The following is a 14,270-nucleotide window of genomic DNA, read 5'->3' as shown; positions in this document are numbered from 1 at the left end:
AGGTCCAAATATGAATCAGAGAGGAGCCGCCTATATCGCATAAATGCCTGGCGCGCTTGCTCAATTCTAGTCCTTATTTCGTAATCGGGGTTTGTGTCTCTTTCAATCCAGGAACCCAAATATTTAAAATGATTTACCATTTCTAGGACTTCGCCGTCTATTTGCAATGGAATCGGGATATTCTGATTTTTGCTAATTACCATTGTTTTTGTTTTCTTAATGTTGATCTTCATCCCATATTGTGAGCATGCTCTTTGAACGCTATCAATAATATTCCGAAGCCCGATGTCTGTGTCGGCCATCAGAACCGTGTCATCAGCATATCTTATGTTGTTGACAGTTTCCCCATTTACTTTGATTCCATCTGAGATATTCTCTAATGCGAATTTAAACAGCTCCTCCGAGAAAACATTAAAAAGAATCGGTGACAATATGCATCCCTGTCGTACTCCTTTACAAATCTCTATTTCCGCAGATGTAGTATTTTTTGTTCTTAGTTTTGCTATTTGATGCCAATAGAGATTCTTTATTAATTGAATGTCCTTTCCATCGATTCCCACGTTGACAAGGGAGTTTAGAAGGCCTGTATGTGGAACTCTATCGAATGCCTTTTCGAAGTCAACAAAGCATATGTATAGGCTCTTCTGCTGGTCCATGCATTTCTGAGCCAAAACTTGCAGGCTAAACAGTGCTTCACGAGTGCCCATGCCTCTCCTGAATCCAAACTGTTCTCTTGAGATTACCTGCTCGCATTTCTCCCGGATTCGATTGTGGATAATTCTGAGAAGGATCTTCAGGGCGTTGCTCATCAGACTAATCAACCTAAAGTCATTGCATTGACGAGGATTCGGCTTTTTGGGAATGGGAATGAATGTAGATTCCAGCCATTCTGTCGGAATTTTACCAGATTTATATATTTGATTAAGTAGTTTTAAGAAGAGATCCAAGTTTTCTTCATCAATTAACTTAATAACTTCTGAGTAAATATTGTCAGGTCCTGGGCTTTTATTGTTCTTTAGTTGGTTGATAGCGCGTTCAAGTTCACATTTAATTATGGTAGGACCTTCGTTATTATTGCTAGTGGATGGCTCTTCTCTTAAGTCGGCAAATAAGTCTAGGATATAATTTTTCCATATGACTATTTCCTCAGAGATGTCTTTTGCTTGCTGGTGGTTATTATCAAACAGTCTATATGGTGCTTGTCGCTTATTTGCTCCAGATAATTCTTTAATTTTTTTGTGCAGGTTGAAACCATCATGTTTACGCTGTAGGTCTTCTAGTTCCTCACACCTTTCCCTCATCCAGTTCTCTTTTGCTTCTCTGATTTTCCGCTGAATAATTGAATGGATGCGTCTATATTCTGTTGGGTTTTTGTTTTTGCATTCCCGGCGCTTGTCCATTAGATCTAGAATTTCTCTGGTCATCCATTCTTTCTTTTTCTTAGTCTCTGACTTAAGGTGTTCAGTTGTGACCTCCTTTAGTATATAAGATATTTCAGTCCAGGTCGCGTCAATGTTATCTGCTGTCCGCTGGCCTCGGTTAATTCGTTGGAGGTTGGCGTTAAGCTCGATCTGTAAGGAGTTTTTCTTTGCCTCTTGTTTTAATTGTTGCACATCAACTTGTGGTGTTGGTTTTCTTTTCTTCGTGAGCTTGAGTGTCATAGAGAAATCAATTAGCACAGGATTATGATCAGATCCTATGTCAGCGCCGGGGTACGTCTTTGCATTTTTGACTGAGCTGCGGAATCTCTGGTTCACCATGATGTAGTCAATCTGGTTTCGCACTATGTTGTCATTATTGTGTTGGGGAGATGTCCACGTGTATAGTCTTCGCGGGGGTTGCTTGAACAAGGTATTTAAGATTACAAACTTGTTTTCCTGACAGAACTCTATTAGCCTGTCCCCTCTGTCATTTCTTTGCCCCAATCCAAAGCTCCCAACCATCTCCGACGAGCTTCCCTTTCCGACCTTCGCATTTAGGTCCCCCATAACAAAGGTAACTTCTTCCTTTCGCGTGTAACTAAGTAATTCCTTGAGGTCACTATACCATTTCTCAAGCTCATCCAGTGGTTTGTCGCCAGTCGGAGCGTATACCTGAATCAAATTAATATTTACAGGCTTTCCAGTTAGTTGTATGAGCATGCATCGGTCAGATAATGGTACGAAACCTACAACCGAGGCCGCTATATTGGAATTCAGCAAGATGCCCACTCCATGTCGATGGCTGGGATCATTGTTTCCCGAATAATAAAAGGTTTTGTTTGAGGTCGTGATCGATCCTGAGCCGGGCCATCGCGTTTCACTAATTCCAAGGATATGTATACCAAGCCTGTCCATCTCATGGCAGGCATTTGCCAGCTTACCTCCCTCAAACAGTGTTCGCACATTCCATGTCGCTATTTTGTAAGTGTGGTTCATAGTTTTTAACCCGGGGATTCTTCGCACCCTCTGACCATCGAAGGTCTGCCGGGGACTGAGGGCCATTCTTTGTGAGTTTCTTGCCATTGTGATATACGCGGGAAAATAATGGGGTGGTTTCCCGTTGCCTTCCCCATCGCAGTATGAAGGCCATCTAATACTGTTACAGTCGAGCCCTTCACTGTCCTCCCCTAAACCAGTCCAAGATCATTCCTTTTGTGCTTCAGCTCGGTACTGAAAATGCTGCTGCCCATCTCCAGGCTGGATTTTGGTTCGCCCCGAGTATTTTATTTCCTCGGTACCACCTATATCTTGGGAGGCGTTCCCCTATCCACCAACTGGGGAGGCGCCCGATGGGGGATCCAGCAAACCCCACACGGGAAAGTAAATTATAGTAACAGACAAAACAAACTTGAGCTAACCTTTAATACAACACTTTCAACGTGGGCGCGCCCGCCACGTTAGCTTTTAATCCAAAAAGACGCCAAGAAATTTAAGTCTTAATTAAAACGCTGTCGATCGTCCCTGGTCTGCCGAAAGTACACGCGTATAATATAATATATGTATTAAAACTCGATTATTCGGGCTAATACGAGTGTACTTTAATAAAATTTGTGCATAAAGGGCAATCAGGACCGAAACTGTAAGTAGAAGCGAAAATTTAAAGTGCATATATAAGAATAACGAATTATTACAAATAAATCGACAGTAAACAAAACAAATTCGGTCTGCTGATACGAGATAAGCCTTCGAGCGGTCGAAGCGGGCGATTCTTTTTTCGCAGCACGTGTCGATTTGAGGACAGGTCCAAAGTAGAAGCGAAATGGTATCTCACGATCGCGATAGTGATGATGCTTTTCAAAGGAGCAAAAGAACAAACAGATAACCGGCAAAAACAGTAGGTAGTTTGGACAAATTCGATATAATGTTGAAAGAAATACGAGAAATTAAAAGAGAGATGGTTTATTTAAAGGAAATAAAAGAGGAAGTTAAAGATCTGCGGACAGAAATGGAAGGCTGTAAAATAGAGGTCCAAGAGCTAAGGTCGGAAAACGCCAGGATAAAAACTGAATTTGAGTTGATCAAAAAAGAAAACGAAACTTTGAGAAACGACTTAAAATATGTTAAAAATACCACCGAGTCATTGGAAAAAATCCAAAATGAGAAGAATGTAATAACGGGGCTGAAAATAGACTCGAGAAGTCCTGAAGCGTTACAGAACGCGGTGAGCCACCTTTTCCAGCATCACCTACAAATTGAAGTGGTACCAAAAATGACCCTACGGTTGGGAGTGAAAACGTACCTTACTGAATTGAATACAGAGCAAGATAAAAGAATGGTTATGGGGAACAAACATAAACTTAAAGCAATTCAGAAGTTGCTGATCTTTCTCAACGAATACCTAACCAAAATGGGACAGGAATTAAGAAAAATGATTAGGACTAAGCTCAGGAAGAGCAGTCAAAGGGAAAGGAAGTCAAAATCGTGTACCAAAAGCTATTAGTAGATGGAAAAGAGTGGAGATGGGACAAAGACCAGGGAATATTTATGGGAACCAAAACAAAAAACTCATAAAACCCATATGACCAACCTGGCAACGAACAAGGCTATGATAAAGGAAAAAAGGAAGAACAAAGGACCACGCGGCAAAAATTATAACACCTACAGAATATCCATAACAAAACAGTCATGGATACCAGATCAGCCAGGAAGGAGCCCACATGACGACCTCCTAACAAAAGCACTGCAGGAAAAGTTGATTAGAATTGTTATTCCAAATGAAATACAGGAAAAGGCAATGGGAGTAAGGAAAAACGGAATTGGAAAAGTAGAAAAAAACTGCAAAGGACAAGGACTGTAAATAGCAACATGAAATGTGCGAGGACTTACTAGAAAAGGAAAGGAACTAATAAGAGAATTTTAAGAGATAAATATAAGCACACTAGGAATTGCGGAAACTAAGAAGAAGGGAGAAAGCATCGAACAAGTAGAAACGGCCACATTATGATACTAAGCGGATTTAATAACAACGGGAGGCGTTGGATGTTTAATTAAACAGAATATAACGAATTAACTAACCAAAAGGCAAGTGATATCAGAAAAAACCCTAAAAATTGAACTGACACCTGCTGCAAACAATATGATAAATCTATTAATACTATATGGACCCAACGAAGATGATAAGGCCGAAGTTAAAGACACATTTTGGGAGGAGGTAACAGAAATAGTAGAAAGCTTTAAGGGAAAAATTATCATTATGAGAAATTTGAATGGGAGAGTCGGAATTAAGAATGAGCAGACGGGGGAAGTCATAGGAAGGCACGGAGAAAACAGCAGAAATAATAACGGTCTGAGAATTATTGACTTTTGCATTCAGAATGATCTGCTGGTGATGAACAGCCACAAAGATGTTCATAAATACACTAGAGAAGTAATAAGTAGGAATGAAAAATCGATAATTGACTATATAAACAATGCAGAAGTGCAGAAGAGGAGCTGAGACAGGTAGTGACTACTGCCTGTTGCCAGTTTCAGTCAAGCTCTGAAGAAGCCAACAGGATAATTGGCGAAACGTCAGCAAGTTCTACTTACAAGATTAGTCAAAAGTCGCACTAATTAGGCTGGATTCCATAGTGACGTAGACCAAACTTTCTTATTTTAAATAGAACGAATATGTTTATAATCCAATTTTTTGATTGCTCTTAAAATTCTAAGTATTTTTCTGGTGAAATCGAAAGTAATTTATGATTTAATGCATAAACTCAAAGTTCATTTATGAACGACATGATTAATGATTTTAACGAATTGCTGATGTTAAATAACTATAAAAACTAATAAAAAAAGATACTTATTTTAATAAATGCTCAAACTGATATCCTTCTGCTACTTTACAATGTCCTAAGGGGCTTGTAAATTCCCGTACGGTATTTTGGAGAGAGTTCAGTGTTACAGCTCGAATTTGTCTCCGCCAAAGCGTTGGGTTTGGTTTTTTTCACTTTAATTATATGCGACACCAATGAAAGAATCTAGAGGATTGAAATCTTATGGATATAACACCCCCACAAAATTCCATTCGGAGATCTGGAATAACTTGAGACAATTCCCGAAGAAGATGTACCTTGTAAGGCGTATACTTAGTTTTTAGAATTATTGCAGCTAATTCTGGTGTCGAAGTTTGTGGATTACTATCTACATTTGATAATAAAACATTTAGAATCTCTTTAGTTTTTGGTCGCACTGTCCTTGGGCGGTTTTTTTTACAAACCCACTATTTGTAAATTTTGTGACCATTCTGGCCACAGTTGACTTGGCAGATTAAGGTCTATTTGGTAAATTGTATCAAAACATTCACACACTTCACGATAGGAACGTTTCTTGTCACCATAACCAACCATCATTACTTAGATACTTATTATTGATGTAAAATTGAACGCAGCCGAAAACGTGCCAGCCATAAAATAACAAATTCAATTGTATTTTTTTAATGCTAGATGCAAACGATTGCTCCCCAATTCATTAAAATTATTAATTAAGTCGTGCATAAATTAAACTCTAGTTTATTGCAAAATCGGTTGAAATTCACATGCAAAATAATTAGAATTTTAAGAGCAATCCAAAAATGGATTAAAAACATACTTTGTATCTTGAGAGAATCTACAATTGAAAATTTCTGGAAACTGATATGCTTGTTGCAGACTTCTATTTGGGTCGTACATTTCTCTTGGTGTAGTAGATAAAAAAGAAACGAACATATACTTTCGTATTATCGTTGTCGATTTCTAAATTCGGCTTAGTTGGATCCTACAAAATATTTTTTTAAATTATCACACACTAAAGGGTGTTAATAGTGCATATAAGATAAGTTTATGAAACAATCGATTTTTTAATCCGACCAAACAAAATGTCGATCCAGCATCAGGGTGCACATTCACTAGTTTGATTATAAGACCTCAGTAATATAACACCCTTTATATATTTTTTCCGGATGTGGGTTGAAAGAAAAAATGTGATTTCAAATTTACGCTCCGTATTCTGCCATCTAATATTCGCGACAACGAAAAACCTCGTTAATACCGTTTGATACCCGGGCGGTAAAATTCAAAGGAACTGCGCCGCGTCTATCAGCCGACCAATACATCATTCGATTGACATTTAGTAAATATAGCAAAAGGCAAAACATATTTAACAGATTTTTTTTAACGCATAGCCGTGTAGATGAGAAATACGTTGCACCAGGAATGTCGAGCGTGTTTGTGTGGTGAACATTTGAGTGTTTTTGTTCGTCCAATGTTGTTTCTGCAAAATGTATTACATCGAAGATTCGTTAATCGAAAGGTTAAGTTTTAGTGGGTTTGTATTTGTGTATTTCCAATTATGGATTGGAAACGTAATCACAAAACTTATTTATGTCCAGTTTGTATGTTTGTGATGGTTTTACGGCGTATCGTCTTTATTAATACAATGAAATGAAAAGTGGCACAAAGAAAAATGTTACCAAGGTGATTTTGGAAATTGTATATTTTTAGGCACTGTTATTCGTTTACTTATGGAAAAAGTGTTTAGGATAGTGTTTTATGTAGGATAAAGTGGCGTAGTCAGTTTTCTTCCAAAAATGACGAATTTTAGGTCGCTTAAAGAAACTTAAACAATGAAATGAAAAGTGGCACAAAGAAAAATGTTACCAAGGTGATTTTGGAAATTGTATATTTTTAGGCACTGTTATTCGTTTACTTATGGAAAAAGTGTTTAGGATAGTGTTTTATGTAGGATAAAGTGGCGTAGTCAGTTTTCTTCCAAAAATGACGAATTTTAGGTCGCTTAAAGAAACTTAAAGGTTAACAACAATAGAAAAGAAAGCAACCTTAAACAAAAGAGCATGTTACTTAAATAATCTCTCTCTCTCTCTCTCCCTCGTCTCTCTTTTTTCCTCTCTCCGTCTCTCTCTTTCGCCTTTCTCCTTTTCTCCCTCTCTCCCTTTCTCCCTCTCTCTCCCTTTCCCCCTCTCTCTCCCTTTCCCCCTCTCTCCGTTTCTCCCTCTTTCCCTTTTTCCCTCTCCCCTCTCTCCCTCTCTGTCCTTCACCCATTTAGCCCCGACCCCTCAAACAAAATATAAGCTCTGAAGAAGCCAACAGGACGATTGACGGAACGTCAGCAAGTTCGATTTATCATGGACTGATGCAATAGCCCAGAAGATTTGAAAATAGTGGAAGTTCCTTTGAAAAATTAGCACGCTATCTGTATTAATTAATAAGGGAGATACGCTGTAAAATAATGAGAAATGGGACACACTGTACATAGCTATAACTTCAATTTAGATAGAACTGCTTTTTGTAACATCGTTAAGCAAATAATAACGGCACAAACATCAAAACTCCCTATTTAATTCTAATAGGACTTTTAGACGTAGGAAGGTGGCCCCACCCCCACTTCTTAGTGGTGATGGTACACCTTGTGTAGTTGTAGTTTTTTCTTTTTTTCTAATAAATACCTATTTCGAGGTATACGGCATAATTAAATACCTCGTTCTTTTAGGAAATTTTTCGTCAAATCCGCTCTTCCGATATCCGAAGAACTGAGGAGGGAAATTGGAATAAACGTTAAGTCTTCCCAGTGCCTTGAGCCTCCCGTGACGCTCTTCGACGACGCCCAAGCTCAAGTGGAGCGTCTCATTGTGAACACCACTTATCCTAATTTTATAAAAAGCGACGTGTACCTGCAATATTTAGAGGTGAACCATTCCGCATTTGGAGAGCAAAAATTTCATTCGCGTGTTGACGTGTTTAATTCGACAGAATGCCCAGACGTCGAGTAGCAGTAACGACGAGCAAGTAAACGATTTCAGTAACGACCTGTCCAGCCATGCCAACGGTCCGAACCCTTTGCCCACCCTGCACGAAGATAAAGAACTGATCATGCACCCGCCCATCCATATCAGTCACACTTCCGGTTAGTAAAAGCTACATTTACGATACACGATAAATGGTCATGACTGTAATAATGCCATTGACGTTTGTATCTGCTCCTAACGATTTTTGGACCAATAAATCAAACCGGTCCAGGGTAGTACTAAGGAAATTGAAACACAAAATATGTGAAAACATTCTGTTGTATTGCTTACTGGATAAATGGAATTTTGATAGTTTGATTTTGACACAATAGTTTGAATCTGTGCCGTCATTATTATCCAAGGATATTATTAATGGTTTAACGTGGTCCCATGTTTCTTTTTATAACTATCTTCCGCTTCAAGTACTCTGATATTAATTCACACTGAGTTTCAATTATGTCAATTACATATGCGGACATTTGCTGGTTTATATTATCGCGTCTAACTTTATTTTTTATTCGCAATTCTTAATAGGACTCAAATCTTAGTAATAAGGTAGTAATTTACGGAGGCTTTCTAGTGTTATGCTGGGGCGGAGCATCCTCTGCTGGCAGGGGTGCCCATACGCGTGGTTTTTTCAATACGTACGACACTGAGGAAAAAAACTTCAATACAAAAAGTATTTGACCCAAAATAAATATTTTATTCATAGTATTTTTATGTATGCAAGGTGTTCCGTTGTGCCAGGACAGTAACCAACTTTTTTTTTTTTAATGGAATGCTACGGATATTTATGAAAATTCTTGTAATTCGCTTAATTTTGAGTCTTTTTTGTCGTTACATAGCATACGAAATTTTGAGTAGTTTTTGAGAAAAACGAACAGGGCAACAGGCCTTTGGAAAAGACTGGAAAATGGAAGTTGTTAATATTTAATGCTTTGATCTATCTATGGCGAAAATACATTATACAGGGTGGTTACAAATAAGCCATCAAAAAAAGTAATGCAATTTCTAATTAAGTATTTTAGCACTTTTATTGGGTTTTGGGATTTAATCTATCTATCATTTCATGTATGGTAAATTTTTTTTAAATGTAACTTTCAAAAGGGAACAATAAAAAAGTCTTGTTTAATATTTCAGTTGGGATCATTTCCAAGCTGCCAGAATTGTTTTTGAATTTTTTAATTAATATATCACTTTACACGAAAGAGGTATACTTTTTAAATTTGGAAAAATTTTGGTTTGAAATTTTCAGTACATCATTACGTAATATTTAAAATTTCATTTCTTATGCCATGACTACCTAAATAATCAATTTTCTTTGTCGTGGGAGTCAAACAACTTGACCGCCTAGAAGTCTTGATTTGAATCCTGTTGATTTTTGTGTTTGGGGGTACTGAAGCCGATAGTGTATGAAGAAATAGGTCATACTCGAGATGAGTTATGGCACAGGATTGAAAATGCCGTTGAATCATTTCGAAACTATAATTATTATTTAAAATCAGGCAGTCTTTCAATAAACGCGTCTCTAAATGTATCATAGTGACTGAAAATCATTTTGAAAATTTTTTGCCGAATCGAATTTTTTATGAATAGTTTTTGTATTTTACTTTAGTTTTAAATTAAATTTTCATTTGCATAAAATTTTTTCATTGCTATGGAAATTTTTGAGTCTAATTTTTCAAAGAAACTTCCACTTTAGAGCTTGACTGAAACTGTCTGTACTACCATATGAGTTCAGTCATGTGCATTTTCTAGGTTATTTTAAAATTGATGGTATAAGAAATGAAATTTTGAATATTACATAGTAATGTGCTGAAAATTTCAAATTCCAAATTTCTCGAGAAGAAAAATGCATTTTGCCTAGTTTGTTATGTACCTATGGGACAGTCTGTATAACCAAAACTTTCTACACCACTGCATTCTGCGGGAAAAAAATGAGAGTGTTGTTTCTAAAATGAAACATTTTCAAAAAGCGTATCTTAAATACTAAAACAGTTATGAAAATGTCAATTTTACTGCTGCCAAGAACCCCAACTGTCTCTAAAAATAACAGAGCGTTTTGGGCATAAAAAGTGTATTATTTTCAGGGAGTGTAAGCATCGGATACCACACTCCAAACTTATCCGGCGCCCCCATGCGTTTGACCAGAGACCACCTGCTGCTGTCCCAGAACCGACGTGCCATCGACAAGACCAAATCGGAAACTTTCGTCAGGTAATTTTTCACACGTCTCGGTGTTATTTTAGTTTTTTTTCTCACGTTCGCTTTTTTGGCAAAGCTTACGAGTTCGCTTTCACATTGACCGATTTTTGTTTTATAAGTTTTTTTAGGAGTGAGCGATTTTATTTTGTTCCGCATTTACGCAGGGTTAAGAGTTTAATTCGGCCAGGTACGAGAGGTTACCATGGTTGCCTTCTTGTTTGTTCCCAATTCACTCACCCATCGGCCTTAGCCTTGGTACAAAGTTATTTCGTGAAGGGGTTCCTCCACAGGTCCTCAAATCTTAGGGCTTCGGTTTTGAGTGCCTGATTCTAATCAACTAATCACCTTTGAAGAAAATGTTCAGATTCGATCTGTTCAGTTTTCCTTCCTATCGGCGTGAATGGCCAACAACGGCTGTGGACCTGAGGGGGTCCTGTGATCGCTAGAAGGTGGGTTGGCTTTTTCGTTTATTTTTGTTCCATTTTGTCCAGCTATCCACGTCTCTGTTACTTTGTTCAGGCACTTTAACATGGATAGGACCTAGGACCCCGTCGCAGTTTCTTATAGTCTTGGAGGTATTTTTAATCACTTCACTGTCGGAAAGAAAAGGAAGCTCCAAAGCCTTCGTGCGTTTTGGAACCGTTAGTGTGACATTGGCATCCTGCCCCCATGAGATCACTTTTATATTGAACCCCATTCATCCCTGCTTGGCAGGTACACTTATGCGTGAGCTCTGTCATTGCAATCTTAGGTATGTTATCTGATGGATTCCCCAGAATGCCGTGGTTGAATACCTTCTATAGTTTTGTTCAGAACATGTTATATATGTTGCCTCACACATACTTAATATAGCTGAAGATGGCATCGGGTTATCTTTCTTGATCCTCGTACCACAGATCAAAGGCTCCGTCGCCGCCCTTTTTAGTGACTATAGTTTTTGTTTGAGGAGCTCGTAGACAATAATAAATGTCGATGAAACGAAATGTTTTGGGATTGAATTGTCTTTATTATCACTTTTACTTCAGGTCAATACTAAATAAACTTTACCTTCACAATGTATATATAAATATACACAATCTATGTATATAATCTATGCCGAAGTTAATGATTGCGGTGTTGCTTACAGCTGAGTTCACCGTAAATTAAGATTATATTTTGTCAGTCATGTTTTCTAAAAGGGGGCCAACGACTGCCGTCTGTTTGTTTCCCCTCCTACAGTGTTGTTCCTTGTCGATGATTATGCCCATGTTGTGAACGTCGCCGCCCATTGTGATTCTTCAGTGTCGGTTAATCTCACTTCAGCCTCGTTAGAACCATAGCGGACAGACTTCTAATCTTATGTAGTTGAGAACAAACGCTGCAGTCAATTTCAATATATCAAACACTAGCTTCAGAGGAATGGATATCCATCAAAACTTGTATTACAAAATTCTGGAAATTCGCAGAAATAAGATAAAATATATATTAAAATTCTCACCAAAAAGATAGGTAAATATTGTATCATAAATACCACCTTCAGCTCGAACAGTTCTCTGAAGAGCAATGTCACGAAGACCAAATCTTGCGGTCAGAACTGTACCGCGCGATCATTTATCATGTCCCCTCCTTCCGCTTAACTTTTTTATTTAAGTTTGGGAAAAAACGTCAAATACAAAAGTTGTTCAAAGTAGTAAGCTATTTGCAAGATATATTATATGCTTAATAAAATCCCCTAAAAATTGTGCAAATTTCTTCTATAATATGTCCTATACCCAAATCCAGTTTTGAGAGTTTTTGAGATATATGCGCTTTTAACAGTCAAAAATAAAATAATATACGAGAATTTATATTTTATATCTTAGCTGGCTGTGCAGTGAGTCATTACCAAAAAACAAACTGTAACAGTAACAGACAGTAACAGTTACAGATTTAGTAAAACTATGCTATGCTATGCTAATATATATATATATATATATATATATATATATATATATATATATATATATATATATATATATATATATATATATATTAATTTTATTTTTATAATTTTACGTAAGTTTTGCTAATTCTGTACCTGGTAACTAACTATCACTGTCAGTTATAAACAAACATTTTGTTTTTTGGTGACGATCTAAGAAATAAATTATAAATTCTAGAGTATTATTTTATTTTCGAATGTTGCTTTTAAGTTAAAAGCTCATATACCACTCTGTAGAACTATTGGATTTGAGTATAGAACGTATTATACAAGAAATGTGCAGATTTTTTAGGAGATTTTATTAATTTTATTATAAAACTTTTATCTGAGGGTGATTTCTATAACACTCTTTATATAAAATGTGTCTTCCAAATAGCTTACTATTTTTTAAACAACTTTCGTATTTAACGTTTTTCCCAAAGATTAAAAGGGGGGAGGACATTGTAAATGATCACTCGGTACATATAGGAGGTACCTTGCAAGTGCGATGCTTCTTACGAGACGAGAATACCCTCACTGGAGTTTTAACACCTTCATTTTTTCTGTGAGTTTTTTGGCTTATAGTTTTGGTTGCCTACCTCTCGTAGCTCACTATTGCAATGTTCTTTGATATGGAATGTCACGGAAATCTTCGGAAAACTGTTAACTGTTAGTTATACTTATATTTATAGTATATATTATATAGTTACATTAGTTAAGCGAAAGGAGGGGGGGACATGATAAATGATCGCGCGGTACAGTTCTTACCGTAAGATTTGGTCTTCCTGACATTGCTCCTCAGAACTGTTCGAGCCAAAGGTGGTATTTATGATCCAATATTTACCTATCTTTTTGGTGAGAATTTTAATCTATCTCTTATTTTATTTCTGCGAATTTCCAGAATTTTGAGGCATGCACACAATTTTTAAAGAGAACCCAGTTATATATATACTCAATGTTTGTGACATTCTGTCTGAATTTCTATCAGTTTATCTGTTTAAGTTAGTCGTAGCCCAATTTTTTCTTAGATTTTGATTTTTTTTTCACCTCCTCATCTCAGTTCGTGCTTTGAACCATGCGTTATTTGTTCTTGATCAAGTTTTCTATATCATCCAAGGGGTTAATAACTCTAACCTACTTACCCATTTGATCCTATAAATATTCTATGTGGTTAAGGTCTGGACTGTGTGGAGACCAGTCCAATGTCTAATTAAATAATTCTATAATATTACAACGTGGTTTGCCTTTATAAAGTCATTTGGAAGACGCTGAGGTCCAACTCTCATACTGTCTTTTTTTGGCCCGCCTAGTGGTCTCCATGTAGTTTTGTACCTATTTCGTTCATCTGTTTCCTAGTTCTTCTCTGATATCGTGACTCCTTATTCTAATTCTGAGGCTCACTCTATGTATTGTTCTATCATTTATTTTGTTGTTGATTTTTCAGCTCTTGTTCTTTTGCATACGTGAGCTTGTTTTGTAGATTCTTATCTTGCTGTGTGTACTCATCATATTGTTTTTCTATATTATTTCTCTCAAATTTTCCCTGACGCTTTTATCGATTGAGTTCGTATTTTTTCTATATATATTGTATTATATTGTTATTGGCAACTAGTTTACATCTAATCTATCTCTATCTTACATTTATTTGACTTTCTTTGCATCCTGTACAGGGTTATTTTTTATATTTGTCTACCCACCTACTCACCGACATAAAAGTGTTAACACAAAAGTTGTATAATTTTTGCAGTGTTATCTTTAAGACTTGTAAAAGAAAACAAATGCGCATCGCATACTTGAAAAACAGTAGCAAGTTTTTTATTTTTAAATGGAACATCCTATATATTTTCTATTATCACAAAAGGCCTTTTTCTCCTGATTTCTA

The 14,270-nt window shown here is 36.8% G+C and overlaps 1 protein-coding gene across 7 annotated transcripts in view; it reads left to right on the top strand.

The window, feature by feature from the left end:
- Nucleotides 1-14,270, top strand: part of LOC132699111 (axin) — a 164,106-nt gene that overhangs the window by 113,913 nt on the left and 35,923 nt on the right. For all 7 annotated transcript variants that reach the window (XM_060665615.1, XM_060665609.1, XM_060665612.1 and 4 more), the window contains 3 exons: nt 7,950-8,145; nt 8,210-8,363; nt 10,335-10,461. In XM_060665615.1, the coding sequence (XP_060521598.1) occupies nt 7,950-8,145; nt 8,210-8,363; nt 10,335-10,461 (477 nt within the window). The remainder of the gene's footprint in view (nt 1-7,949; nt 8,146-8,209; nt 8,364-10,334; nt 10,462-14,270) is intronic.

The sequence above is a fragment of the Cylas formicarius genome, unplaced genomic scaffold (assembly GCF_029955315.1).
Source record: "Cylas formicarius isolate icCylForm1 unplaced genomic scaffold, icCylForm1.1 PGA_scaffold_3__17_contigs__length_32017465, whole genome shotgun sequence".
Taxonomy (NCBI): Eukaryota; Metazoa; Arthropoda; class Insecta; order Coleoptera; family Brentidae; genus Cylas; species Cylas formicarius.
The sequence above is the reverse complement of the archived record's forward strand: the minus strand, read 5'-3'. Positions and strand labels throughout refer to the sequence as shown.